This window comes from Solanum stenotomum, chromosome 7, assembly GCF_019186545.1.
Source record: "Solanum stenotomum isolate F172 chromosome 7, ASM1918654v1, whole genome shotgun sequence".
Classification (NCBI taxonomy): Eukaryota; Viridiplantae; Streptophyta; class Magnoliopsida; order Solanales; family Solanaceae; genus Solanum; species Solanum stenotomum.
The window spans coordinates 11,006,331-11,021,027 of record NC_064288.1 but is presented as its reverse complement, the minus strand read 5'-3'; the positions used below and the strand labels follow the sequence as shown (position 1 = coordinate 11,021,027).

The window sequence follows — 14,697 nt, the reverse complement described above, 5'->3', positions numbered from 1 at the left end:
GAAGTTTGATTGGAATGAAAGGAGTACTCGTATTCTATTTTGTTTTACCTTGTGTTTAGTAGTTTGCTTGTTGAGTACTGTGTCGTTTGGTACTCACTCCTTGCTTCTACATTTGTGTAGGTTACGAGTCTGGATCTGCGTGATTTTTCTTCTTCTCTATTTCGTCTGAGGCTTTTTATGGAGACTTGAGAGGTAGTTGCTTGTCACTTCAACAGACCCTCTTGTTCCTTATTTATATTCTTGTTCTACTCTAGAAGTAAAGACATTGAGACGTGTATATCTTTCAATTTAGTTGTAATACATTAGTGGCTTGAGCACGTGACAACTAGGTTCTGGGGGTATTTATGAGATGATAAATGTCCTAGTTGGTGAAAAATCATCTCCCTCAAATCTAATGACGAACTTTTGAATGTTAGTGAGAAAATAAAGTCTAAAATGGAGAATCAGACACTATATTGGTCCCTCGGTCTTTCCCCGGGCTGCTACAACTACCGACTGACCGCGCTATAGCAATCTCATTACCACAATGAGGGACCCACAATGGCCTTAAACAGTAGCTCGGGGGAGTTTTCATCACCCCCCCCCCTCCTATTTCACAACACACACTTGAACTTTTTACAACACACATATATATCTTATCGCGACAATCGATATAGTCGGATTTAAAAGAATTCGTCTTTCATTTTGAAAATTTCTATGGACCACTAATTATGTCCTGAACTATCATAATATAAACTCAAGGTCATCAAACGCTACACTGTGATACACAATACCAGATTTTTGTAGATTTTTACCAAGTCTCGTTTTGGGAAAACTCTACTCGGACACTTACATCCAAACTCAAGGTCATCAAACGCTACACTGTGATACACAATACCAGATTTTTGTAGATTTTTACCAAGTCTCGTTTTGGGAAAACTCTACTCGGACACTTACATCCAAACAAATGTTATAACGACGGGATGAATCGTTACAAATTTACTTCCCAAACAAAAATAAACAAAGAGAAGTGAAAATAAGTTAAAAGTACAAATGGGACACACATGAGAGAAGTGCAAATCATAAAATCTACATTTTGATCATCACTCATATGAAGGATGAAAAAAAAAAAAAAGGTACAATGTTGCATGTGAGCTGGCAAATAGACAAACACGAGGGGAGTCTTGGGACTTGACACACATTATTAAATACAAATGTGTGATAGTAAATTCAGAAAGACAGAACAATATACGAATCCAGAGTAGTAATAATGGGAAAAATCTGCCCCCACCACAACCACACAAACACAAACTTCATTGCCACTGACACTGATAGTTCTGACTAAACCAACATACAAGCCCCAAGATAGGAAAACCCAATTATACTGCCACTATGGTCCCAAAAGGGATTCACTTCACTTGCATGTGACTTTATTTCCATTAAGAAAACAAAATATGTATATGTATATATACTTGTAATTTAACCCACTTCCATATGGTAATACTTTCTTTGTCCCTACTTACGTGTTCATTTTTCATTTTTTAGTTGTTTTTAATTATTTGTCCATTTTGACAAATCAAAAAAGGACAAATTTTTTTACTTATTATACCCTCAATTAATTACTTTGAAAAAGATAGAACTTCTTGAAAATTTTAAAATTTTTTATTCATCAACTTCATAATTAATAGGAGTAAAATGGTAAACTCACTATATAAATTTTTACTTCATCCACTTCATAATTAAAGAGGTCTCTTTAATTTTAATTTTTTTTAAATAGTATAAATTACTCCTAACAAGCTACATCAAAATTTTGTAATAAGTCAAAATAGTTGAAATCGCAAAAGACACCTCTAAATGTGTGTTCATATTAAGTCTCTAAAATCTAACAATCAAAATTTGTTGAGTATTTTATGGAGATTAAATGTGCTCACTTCTAGCAAGATTACTAATACCAAAACGACTCAAAAACATATTTTAAAGCACCATTTTGAATTTACTCTAAAACATAATATTTTTATTGATTTCTCTCGCATTTCAGGTAGGATTTTTATAAAATTTAGACAAAGTTGCTTTTAACAAAAGTGGAGCAAAGTTAAATGATTTTTATGTAAAAAAAAAAAAAAAGAATAGCAACTTTTGAGTGATGAAAGCAAAGTAAGATGAGCACCCATGAACAATAGTCCTTTGTTATATTTAATCTTCTTGTGGTATAATGTGATATAACAGAAATCCTTAAATGTTCCCTGCTGACTCTAGATTAAGGCTAGGCACCGGACCGGGTTGTACCGGTACCGGTTTATTCCGGTTTATTCTGGTTCCGTTCCGGTTAATTATTTTTTATTAAAAATTACAAACTTAAGTTATTTAAATTACAAGTTATAAGTATAACTTATAACATAATAATAAGTAATAACTTATAAACTTCAAAAGATTCAAAATTTCAAATCTTGAAAACTTAAGCTCAAAAACATTAAAACAAAAAAATTTTATTAAACTTAAACTTGCAAATTTAATAAGTAAAATTTTTTTAAAATATCTTTAAAATAAACTTAAGTAAAATTACATTATAAATTTCAAAACAATTAATTTAAACTTAGAAAAATAAACATTCATATTTTCGTAATTCAAAAATTCAAAATAACTAAAAAAAAATATTATTTTTTGAAATAGCTATATGTGTTGTCCCGTTTATCCCATCCCGTTCTATTTCGGTCCGTTCCGATTCCGTTCTGGTCCGTTCTGGTTCTGTTCCGGTCCGGTTCCATCCCGGTATATAGTGGGACGGGACGGAACCTAGTATCCATCCCGGTAATTTCGTTTCGGTACCAGTTCGTTCTGGTCCGGTCCGGTGCCCAGCCTTACTCTAGATAGTGAATACCTTGCCTAATCTCCCAGTCAGTCGTCCAATGCTTAGAGTCCGTTTGAATTGATTTTTGATTTATTTTTATCTGTTCATAAACATTTTTCTTAATTTATCCAAAAAAAAAAAAGAAGCTATTTTTACTTTAAAACATTTAAAATAGGTCAATTTAAATAGACTCTTAGGCCTTATTTGTTTTCATTAAGATTTAGATGTCTGAATCAGAATGCATCTGAATGATTAAGATGTTGTTTCTAGGTCTAAACACCGAATGATTAAGGTTGTTATCTCTAGATCTGAACACTTAATGATTAAGACTGTTTGTTTTTCAACATTTGAATGTACATAATTTATTTACATGAACATGATAAATATACAATTCAACTAAACATTAATTAAATATCAAAAAAGAATTAACAAAATAAAATCACATTTGATTAAAAAAATGGAACACTTATACTTACTAGTGATGTGGAGATAGTTTGTAGTGATTGTGAAGGTAATAGTTGTTTTTAGTGGCTAGTAAATAGTAATGATAGTGGTGATAGTTGAGACGGTGTAGGTGGTTGGTATTGTGGTGACTATCATAATGGTGGCGACTTGTAATGGTGTTGTGGTTGTAATGATGAATTTTTTTAATGTTAGTAGTTGGCGGTGCTGATGGTGATGGATGCAGAATGTGTGGTAGTTGGCAGCGGTGCTAGTTATGATCATGGAGTTGGTTGGTAGTAGAGATCGACCACATCAATGGTAGTGACTAATAGTAGTGGTAGCAATGGTTGTGATGGCATAGATGGTTAATAGTACTAATTGGTGATTGTAGATAGAGTGATGATAAATATTATCTATACCAGAATACCTATTAATAATATTAAGAATCTTTTTAGAGGTGACCGGGATAGGTCTTGCCCTCATTTGTTAATAAAGTACTTGAAGTAGAACAAATATGAAAAGGCACATTATATTTTGTCACAAGACTTTTTTGATGGCTCAACAAATTAGTAAAACATTTGTGATTGGGAAGTAAAGGGCCAGATTTTATAACCATAGAATCAACAACTTGCCTGTAGGGAAAAAGTACACAAACTTTTTGATGTCACAGTGTACTATCATCAAGTGGAGATAGAAAGAGAGAGATGATGAGCTAAAAAACCTAAATTGATTACTAGAATAAAAAAGAAGGCATTGGCTATGTCACTTTGCAAGCTACAAAGACAGTCAAAGCCTAATCCACAATTTATGCCTATTCTACTTCCAAATTGTTAGTTATGTGTAATCTTGCTATCTAACAGATAACTAAAACTACACCAGCTATTTATACAATAGTATCCAGCAACTTCATCAGCCCCAGTTTAGTGATTCACCCTAATCCATTCATACCGGCCAGAAAGCGGTACATCATTTACCACATCAAAGTTGTACCTGGTAGGTGAAATGAACAAATTTTCACATTAGTTTGACATACGCACGCGTTTAAATAGGAAAACATCCAAGAGAAAATGACTACATACTTCTCCATAAAAAGGCGCTGTTGTTGCTGCTCAGCAAAGGTGAAAAACTCCTCGATTTCATGAGCTGAAGGGATATTTCTAAGGATAAAGCTCCTTGTTCTTTGAGTTGTTGTGTTTAACTCTGTATGCCTTGTCGCAGAACCAGGGTTGACCATAGCATCCACCTCCCTCACCAAGCTACAAGGCGTGCTTTCTCTAGTGCTTCTAATTATACAAGAAACAACACATTCACAACTATCGTTACAAGACCCTATGCAAGTATTGAGTGAGAGAAAAAAAAAAAGAAATTCTGCTGGAACCACAACAAATAGTTATCTACCAACACCTGATCTTCAACAACAAACCAAGTGTAGTCTCAAAAGCAGGGTCTATAGAGAGGGTACACTGTACGCAGATCTTATCACTACATGATCTTCCACACCCCAAAAAGGGGTAATAAAGTACTGAAATAAGATAACTGAATACAAAAAAAAATAACTAGTCCTAGTTTCAACACAACGTAAGACAGCAAATAATACACACGGGGTGAAAATGAAAAGGGATATCCTATTTTTAACCTAGAATATTACTGAAGACTTTGCCTTGGCATACTCTCAATATGAGACCCCACGACTAGGACATGTCATGAGAAAAGCACATGGTGAAAAGAAAAGCAATCAATGGCTTTATAAGCTAAAATATTTTTTCTATATTACAAATATATTCATGACCACCACCAAACCCTAATTTCTTCTTTTTCTTTTCCCATTTTACTGTCCACCATACACCCTTATATGCATCAGAATAACAGATATCTCTGTTATGACCAGTCACAATGCTTAAGAATATGATACTAGACAAAAAAAGAAGAGAATATCCAACTTGTTATCAGAACAACTAAGATCCAATTAATTAAAAAATCTAGTCCAAAATTCATTTTTCACTAGGAAAGCAAAAGAAGAAAGAGGTCCAACAATAGAAAAGTTAGGGGCTTCCATTTAAAAAAGAGACAACAGCAGAAACAGAAACAGAAACAGGACATTTTGCTGCATTTAAAGAAATTTCTCATATTAAACTATATTTGCAATATCTTGCTCTTTCTAACACCAAATGATAGTAAGCCCCTTTTCTATGCAGTTGGAATATGGTATTCCGATGGTTGTATACTATATGATACAAGAAATGGCTATTAGTTACTACAATTCTTTTCATGTAGATTCACTAATTCTTCCTTGTCAAAGAAAAATAATATATGACCAAAATCTTGAGGTGCTTGAATGGTAAGAATAAGAAAATGTTTTAGCTTCATAAGTAACACAAGATCACTATTGACCACCTTCTCCATAAATGTTAACACCTATGTTGCTCAGACTCTTTGAAAATGTATTTTTGAAAGTGAAGAGTCCGCACAACTTAAGATAAACACTATAAGAAAGTGCAACAAGACATCCAAGGTCCCAAAGAGGTGAAGCTACAGACAAAAGCAAGCAAAAAGGGTCAACAAACATCAGAAATAGGAAGAAGCAAAGGCAAAGGAATTAAGGAAACAAAACCGAAAATTCATAATTTCCTTGACCTGTAAGAGAGAAAACTTACAAAGCAAACATTTTAAAATAAATTAATGAGTTTATAACTAAATAAATGAAGAGAAAGAAGAAGACTCCAACCACGAAAATATGCATTAGAATTTTAAAAGCATGATCTCTTCAATCTTCAAACTTTAACTAGATTTTTTTCCAGAAAAGGCACAATAAAAGTGGTACCCACAAATGCAACACCAAAAGAGAGTCTTTTTCCGTGAATGTGAATGTGAAACGTGCTCAAAGGGCCGTCCCTTTCAAACAAAAGCAACAAATTCATTTCCAGCTTCAAACAAACAGAGGATAGATTTCCCTTTTAGAAGTTGAGAAAGAAATCATCTAGAGCACACACTAATTGAACAAAACTAGTAAGCATACAACTACTTCAGTTAACAAACATGGAGAAGAAAGAGGAAGAGATTTATACCTATCTCTGTGTTCAGAATCAAGATTATTCTCACCAAATGAGATTTCATCCTCTGTTACCCAACCTTTTTGGTTAATTGAAACAGACCCAACAGAGACAGACTCTGGGTGTGAGTTAGAATTTTCCGAGTTCGGAATGGGGGTGGGTGGTTTGTGAAGGCGGCGGGAACGAAGTTGAAGGTAACAAGAATCAGAAACAGAGGACAGTGGGGGTGGTGGAGTTGAAGAAGAAGATTGAAGACGTTGAAGTGCTAGGGTTCTTGCTCTAGTACGAACACCAAGAGAAGACTCCATGACATCGCCAGTTTTTCTCAAGTATTTTCCCATGATTTTGTTTTGTAATGGAAAACAGAAGAGGGAAAGGGGCAAAACAAGAGGGAAAAAAAAGGGGAGATGAGTTTTAGGTAAAGTTAGGGTTGAAACGGGATACTTATGACTCAACACTCAACAGTAACGTTAATCATTTTTATTTTATTTTTTCATTTTTTCTATTTTCTATATTACATACAACAAAAATATATTCAGTAAGGTCTAAGAAAGGTGTAGTGTACATTGATATTATCATTATTTTATAGAAATAGAGATCTTGTTTTCAAAAGACACTCGATTTAAATGCATCTAATCCAAATAGTAGAAGAAGAAAATATAGTCATTAATAAAAAAAAAACAGTACAATGTTTTATGATTTTATTATTTTAAAAATGATTACTTATCAATAAATATTTATATTATGATAAGCTGTTTATCGTATTAATCGCTATTATTTTTTAAGAGTTGTGTAAAGTATAAAGTGGTAGTGAATTGATTTTCTAATGAATCAATTTATTACACATTGACAAAAAAAAATATTTTTTTGGAATGATGGGTACACTTCAATATATTATCCAGTACAACTACAAAATTAGTTCATTTATTTAACTATTTTTTGAAGAAAAATTCCGTTGAAAATATATCCTCGAAATGTTGCATGCTACTATCTTTTCGACCGTTGTTCACTTGTGTTATATTTAGGATGACAAATAAGTGGGTTGAGTTTTTCGTTCGATGTTCAATATCTATATTGATATGATGGATTTAGTTGGATATGGATAATTGCAAATGAGTTAGATATAAATAGATAAAATATTCATTTTAGATAAAATACTCATTTTGATCTATATTTGATATGGATAAAAATGAATATATATCAAAATGAATAAACTCAATGGTTAATGATATTTATTGCTTGTTATTATGTAAAAAATAATTTCTTTCAACAATATTTTTTTCAATAAACTTTTTCTCCTTTTAGGGTGTATTTGATTATCAAAAGAAATATTGTCATGTTTTCCTAGAAAATATTTTTCTAATTTAAGGTAATTTTTTAAAAAAATATTCCATATCATATGTATATAAGTATTTTTTCTTAAATTAGAGGAAAGTAAATTTATTTTAAAAATATCTTTTTTTTCCACACCAAACACATTTTTATTGTTGCTAACCTGTTTATTTTTAGAAGCAATTTTTTTTTAAAATAACTTTTTTGAAAAAGGAAAAGTAATTTGTTTTTGACTAATTAAAAAGTATTTTTGATAAGCATATTGTGTTTGATTAATCTTTTTAAAAGTTACTTTTGAGAGTCAAATTATGAAAATGACTAGTATCAAATCACTTTTAATATTAATATTATTTTATATAGAGAAATTATTTTAACTATCTATTATAAATTTTTAATTTAATTTATATTTTTATATTTTATTAAATTTAAATCTACATATTGAAAGTTTCAATAAATATTATTAGAGATAAATAAAAATAAAAAAATAAATTAAATATCGATATAATATTGATGATTCAAATATGATTAAAATTATCAAGTAAAATAAATTTAAAAAACATTCCACAAATTAAGTGAATACACATGAAAATTTACCAAATAAATAAATGAATATAAGGGTTATATTAGTAAATATGTATATATGACAGGGACATATCGGTCTTGAAAAAAATAATTTGTTGCTTCTGTTTCTGCTTTTTTTAAGAAACAGATACTTGTAGCTTCTTCCCAACAACAAGAAAAATTGTCTTTGCTTTCTTTTACAAACAATTTACAAATTAGCTAAACACCTTAATTTTTTAAATAATTTTTTTTAAAAAAAAATTCAAAATAAATAATTTTCATCTTCCAACAACAATGTCAGATAGACTCTTAATAAGTGTTTTTCTTAAGAGGTTGCTACACTCTTCTAAGGAGAGTGCAATTGATGGTTTCCATATGTTATGTTGGATAACCATCCCATTTAAAAGGGATTGAATCCTACGATAAATTATATATTTTACCCATTTTTCCACTTCTAGGTACTATTAAGGACAAATTATTTTCGGTTATTTACAAAAATTTTAGTTTGTTTTTCTTATTTAAAGAAAAAGTAATTTTACTATATGAGAAATGTGAAAGTGTCGTCTTTTTCTATTCAATTTAATAAATTTATAAGTGGATAACATCTCACTTTCTCATTTGTGGCCAACTTCAATACTAATAATTTACACAATATTTCTATGTTTTAATTTATTTGTTTTATTATGATTAGAATTTTAAAAGGTAATAAAGGTTTCTGAATTTTATAGCCTTAAATTAGATATATATCAAAAGTATCAAAATGTTACTATTATTGTTGTTACGATCGGAGGAGTCGATGTTTAATCCTGTGGTATTAAATATGGCAGGTGAAAAATTGAAATTAAAGAGTTATAAAAATAGAAATATATTTTTTTAAAAAAACTAAATTAAAAAAATAAAACAAATACATTGAAATGGATAGAGTACTTAATTTCTCTTTTTATGTTCCAATCTATTGTGTAAAATAATTTTACATCACTTGAAAGTATGAGAAATTGTCTTATCGGGATGATATATAGAACGGTTATGATGCATGTATACAAAACATAGATTCAAAATAAGAGAACTATAAATTCAGAAGGCACTTGACATGCACTAAATAATCGATGAGAAGCCTAGAAAATATATCATAAATGATCTCTTCAAATATTGAAGATTTTGTTGGACTTTTTCTCTTTTTGTTCTCTATTGAATAAAATGTTTGTTACGAAGTAGTTTCATGTTAATCTCTTTAGATATTAAATACTTGAATGATTTCAATGCTAAATACATTAATTAACAATAACATATATCTAGAAGTTTTAGAACATATATTTAACTTCTTTGGTCTGGGAACATAAACTAGCTATAAATTGAGAATATAAACAATAGAATCTTAAGAAAGATAAAAGAATTATATATTCTTCGAGTCTCCAAAGTAATACCATATATATATCACTGCAACGGCTAGCTAACGACTAGTTAGGCTTTCATTAGTTACTAAATATTAAGTTTGTGAAGGAAATAATATAAGGAAAAAAATTTAATATTAGCTAATGGCTAGTTAAATTTCAATAATTACTTTCAATTAATGACTCTTTGCGATTACTTTGGGAACTCAAAGTAGTATCTATAGTCATTTTGGAGGAGCACACTATATATAAAAGTACAGTCGATCCATAAGACCAAGACCCTCAAAACTAGATCCTTTTGTGTTCAAAGGAAGTGATTGACATGGATGCCCGAATCTATAAGCTTTTCAAGGGAGATTGCCAAGAAAGAAAAATCTCTCATGCCACAAGGATTATGAACCTTCAAATGGTGATTATGGTCGACACTCTTTCACGACTGTAAATCAAGTCTATTTTCCATTGTAAGATTGTTTGTAAACTCTGTATCATCTTTTAACTTTCGATCCTTTATTTGGTAACATGTATTATAAAAGATCATTTTATTTTCTCAGCATTTTGCTTTCAATAAATGACTCGGTCCGATTACTTGTGGAACTCAAAGATGATATTTATCACCCCTTAAACAAAGCCATTTTGTTGAGCGCTGGGTTTCACCTCCCTTCACCCACTTTCTCTGAAGAAAACATGATATTAATTAGTTCATGTAATGGATTCATTTGTTTGTTTAATGGTTCGAGGAATACCGTAGAGCATTTAGTTATATTAGCAATCCTCTTTTGGGTGAATATTTCAAGATTAAATTGTCCAAATGGAAGAAAATAATCCAATGTGTTGCTTATGCATTCTGCTTTAGTGAAGCCTCTGGACAGTATAAAGTATTGAGATCAGTAGTTAGAAAGTTTGTGGGACATCCACAAGTATTAAACTTGGAGGTTTATACTTTTGGAGTTGATGAGAAATGGAGAAACATGGGCGAGGCTCTAGAACCTCTATGCGGATCATTTAGTAATACTAATGTCAATGGTGTTGTTCATTGGATGAATTCAGAAAAAAGTGCTAGCATTTACTCCTTTAATAATTGGATAGAAGAGGTGAAGTCATTGTTTGCTCCACGTGGTCTGAAAAACTTCATCTTCCTACTTGACACTAGCAGAGTTGGGGAATTGTCTATGTTTTGTAATAATAATCATAGTCAGAATGTTGATATATGGTGGATGAAAGAGTATGGAATAGATGAAACTTAGACTAATGATCGCATTTTGAAGGATATTATTCAACTAAATATCTGTTGTGATAGATTTATACCAATCTCAATTTGAAAAGATGGAGAAATATTGATGCAAAGGGATCGTGGCACACAAATAGTTTCTTACAACCCAAAAGCAAAGAAGTTTACGAAGGTTAAACTGTACCTTGGATTTGCAACGACTAGCTACATCTCAAGTTTTTACTCAATCAAGACTATTATAGGGGAAAGTTTTCAAGTCTCATATGTTTACTGAAGATTGAGATACTTTATATATTTAAGTTGTTTTATTTCCCATGAATATTATGTTTTGCTTCTATGTTTCTTGTATAGTCTAGTGTAAGATCAGTCAACTTTTATTGTTTTAGGATGCTTTTGAGTTCTGTTAAACAAACTCTAATTGTCTCATTCTTTGGATTGCGAGGTGAACGATATGAGCTTTTTCAACGAAGAACATTCCAAAACTTCATTGTTGCTTCCTTGTGTTGGTCAAGTTTATTTTTCCGCATCTCTGTAATTTCTTTCTACATAATGTAACCTGATAATATCTTATTATTTTATTTAAACGAAAATATTATTTATTTTATTTTAAAATAAGTGATATTTGTAATCTTTCATTTTTTTTCAAAATAAAGAGTAGTTTACATATTAAAAAGAACTATTCTTTTTCTTTTTAAAATTACTAGTATACGTATCCGCGAGTTGCGCGGAATATTAATTTTTGATTAATTTCAGAAAATATCAAATAGATCAAATATTTTTACACGTTTGTATTGATTTTATTTTTTGTTGTATTAATAAATTAATATTTTTTTCATGTTGACTATTTATTAATTCAAATTTTTCACATGAAATGTTCAATATCATAAGATTAAATGACATATTGGTTTGTTTTGCATATGTTTTTCTTCAAAAAAAAAAAGGTTCAAAATGTTCTTTACATTACTAAATTAGTGTAATATTATAATAGAAAAATAATGTAAAATGGAGTGGATATATATATATATATCATTGAAATTTGTTAGTTACAAATCGTGAATCAGTTACTTGTTATGTTATTTTAAAATTATAAATTAAGATTTTAATTTTTTAAAGAAAGAAAAGAATAACCTATAGCTTCATCAATAAACAGATCAAGGAACTTACAATTTTTTATAGTAGTATAATATATTATTAAAGGCCTAATATTTTTTTTACCTTATCTTTAATAATTCCTAATTAATTAAATGTACTATTATTTATTTCACTTTTGACAAAATAATTTTCAATTCTTTGAAACCTTATAATAATATGTCTCTTTTGTACCATTTTCTTTTTAGAATTTATGTACATTTTATAGGTTTCTAAATTCTAAAAGTTAAAAACTGTTCATAACCTTTATTTTAAGTATAGTAATTGTTTAAAAAATTTACATTTCAAATAAATAACTTCTAACATGATCCCATCACTTCGTTTCCAAGCTGCACGTCCACCTAAAAAATAACATAATAAAAAAAATACTATAATTCAATTTCTTTAAAAAGGGAGTATATAACTTTCGCTTATTATTTTCTTCCCATTAATATTTATGTTATTTGTAAAAAAAAAGAAAAAGATACGGTTATAGTTTTTTATCAATACAAAATTTAGGCATAAACGTAATATTTTTTTTGTAGTACTTTATTGTACCATAAATTAATGAGGTTATTTAACTATTTGTATGCAGTTTAATCGTAAATAAATGTTTAATTTTTGAAAATAAAAAACATGATAATATTTAGTTAGTAACTCAGTTTTTATATTCATATTTATTTAAATAAGGAAATTAAAGTTTTAAATTTTTTTAATTTTTAAGTGGTTCTTTCAAATTTTTATTTTTTAAAATTTTATGCTTGCATAAATTTTATATATTTTTTTAAAATGGTTATATCACGTTAAATTAGTTAGTAACTCAGTTTTTATATTCACGTTTTATTTAAATAAGGAAATTAAAGTTTTAATTTTTTTAAAAAAAAAATTAAAGTGGAACATTCAAATTTTTACTTTTTAAATTTTAGTTTTGAATTTAATAAAATTACAAATAAATGATTTTAATAAGAAAAAAAAAATCTATGATGCTATAAGATAGTAGAAATTCTATCTTGTGATTTTTATCTTATAAGCCATAGTCCATAAATTATAAATCTATCAAAATATGCTCTAACAAAAAAAATAGTATTATCAAAGAATCCCATATGAATAAGTAAAATAAGAATTTTATCAAATTTTATGGAAAAAAGTAAATCATATTTGTTAAAACATCCTACTATTCACATAAATACTACTTAAAAGCCGTGGAATATAAAAAAGCAAAAAAAATAAAATAGATTGAAAGCTTAAAAATTTGATAATGTGTGATCCTTAAAACTAATTAATTAATCTAAATAGAAATGTTAAAATTTAAAATTATAATAATTAGTATCCTTAAACTGTCCAGGTAAGTTTTAAAACTACCTTGTTTCTAATTTTAAACTTATATTTTTAAAATTAATTAACCACTCTCAAATAAAAAGTATAAAGTAAAAAAATTATGTAACTCGTTTAAAAAAAATATTTTTTATAATTTTAAATAATTTCTTAATTCCTTATTCGTAGGAGTCCTTTCGAGTAATGCATATTAAAAAAATTCCTTATTCGTAGGAATTTTTTTCTCTCTTTCAATGTATACACATATTATTATTATTATTATTATTATTATTATTATTATTATTATTATTATTATTATTATTATTATTATTATTATTTTATTATTATTATTAATAGAGAGTATAGATTCTTCTGCATAAAAGAAAAACTTTAGATTCTAGGATTTTAAAATTCTGAGACAATTCATTTTCAATTAATAATTATTATTATTTTACATTTTAGACAGTTTATTTCCAATTATTTTTAAGCTAGGTATAGATAATTATAAACATCTTTTCCACAATCCGTTTATGTAAATACTGATTGACCCCACCACTTTATCAAAGGCCTACATGTTCTCCTTGTTTGCCGCTTTTGTAATTTAAGTTTTTTTTTCAAATTTTTTATAAACAATTTAAAATTAATTCAAATCTGAAATTCAGAAGTTTAATTAGTTAGAAAGGTTAAATTTTAAAAATTATATTGTTATTATATTCTATTTAAATTCTATAATTATTATATATTAAATGTTCATTCAAAATATCATCAAAATTTGTGGGGAAACAAAATTACTGTATTTTTTTAGTGCATTAATAACTTTATATGTGCATTTGTGTATATCATTGTCATGTATTTTTTTTAAAAAAATAAATCTTTACAATTTATTTTTAAAATTTAATTTGTAAAATTAAAAAAAATAGTATTTTATTATTATTATTATTATTAAAATTTAAAAAAAATTAGCATTTCGTAAATATATATTATTGAATGAGGAGTAGATAAAACAAAGAAGTCTAACCTTTAGTACACTCACCGATTTTAAAGTCTGTTGTGCATTGAGAATAATAACAATATAGCAAGTTCTCAATCTCCGCTTATTAATTTTGGACGTTAAGTTATTCCCTTAAATCTAACATATTGTCAGAAAACATTAATCTTTTTATCAAAAAACACAACAAAAAATTTAAACTTCATTTATGATAATTGCTGGTGATTAATATTGTCAAACATCATAAGTTCTAATCGGTAAATCTATCAACAAAATCAAAAGAAATTAAATTAATACTTGAAGGCATTGATAAGTGTTATTCATGTAAAAACCAATAATATAAATCCTGAAATTCATAAAAGAAGTTATGTTGTTATATATATATTTTATTGGAACAAATGAAAATATCTTATTTAAAAAATGTACAAAAATAA

General features: G+C 28.2%; 1 protein-coding gene and 1 pseudogene across 1 annotated transcript; one reads left to right on the top strand and one right to left on the bottom strand.

The window, feature by feature from the left end:
• Positions 1–3,912: 3,912 nt before the first annotated feature.
• On the bottom strand, positions 3,913–6,720 carry LOC125870952 (cyclin-dependent kinase inhibitor 3-like). Its single transcript, XM_049551502.1, has 3 exons — positions 6,337–6,720; positions 4,351–4,554; positions 3,913–4,261 (listed from the first exon to the last, which is right to left on the bottom strand). The coding sequence occupies exons 1-3, from the start codon at positions 6,660–6,662 to the stop codon at positions 4,192–4,194; spliced, it is 600 nt and encodes a 199-aa protein (XP_049407459.1). The 5' UTR covers positions 6,663–6,720; the 3' UTR covers positions 3,913–4,191.
• A 3,207-nt stretch (positions 6,721–9,927) lies between these two features.
• On the top strand, positions 9,928–11,194 carry LOC125869635 (F-box protein At3g07870-like; annotated as a pseudogene).
• Positions 11,195–14,697: the final 3,503 nt, after the last annotated feature.

Excerpts from the sequence above, each read along its gene's own strand:
- LOC125870952 (XM_049551502.1), bottom strand. The coding sequence starts at position 6,662 with ATGGGAAAATACTTGAGAAAAACTGGCGATGTCATGGAGTCTTCTCTT. Across the intron at positions 4,555-6,336 it reads GATTCTGAACACAGAGATAG|AAGCACTAGAGAAAGCACGC; the intron begins GTATAAATCTCT and ends TTGTATAATTAG. Across the intron at positions 4,262-4,350 it reads CAGCGCCTTTTTATGGAGAA|GTACAACTTTGATGTGGTAA; the intron begins GTATGTAGTCAT and ends TTCACCTACCAG.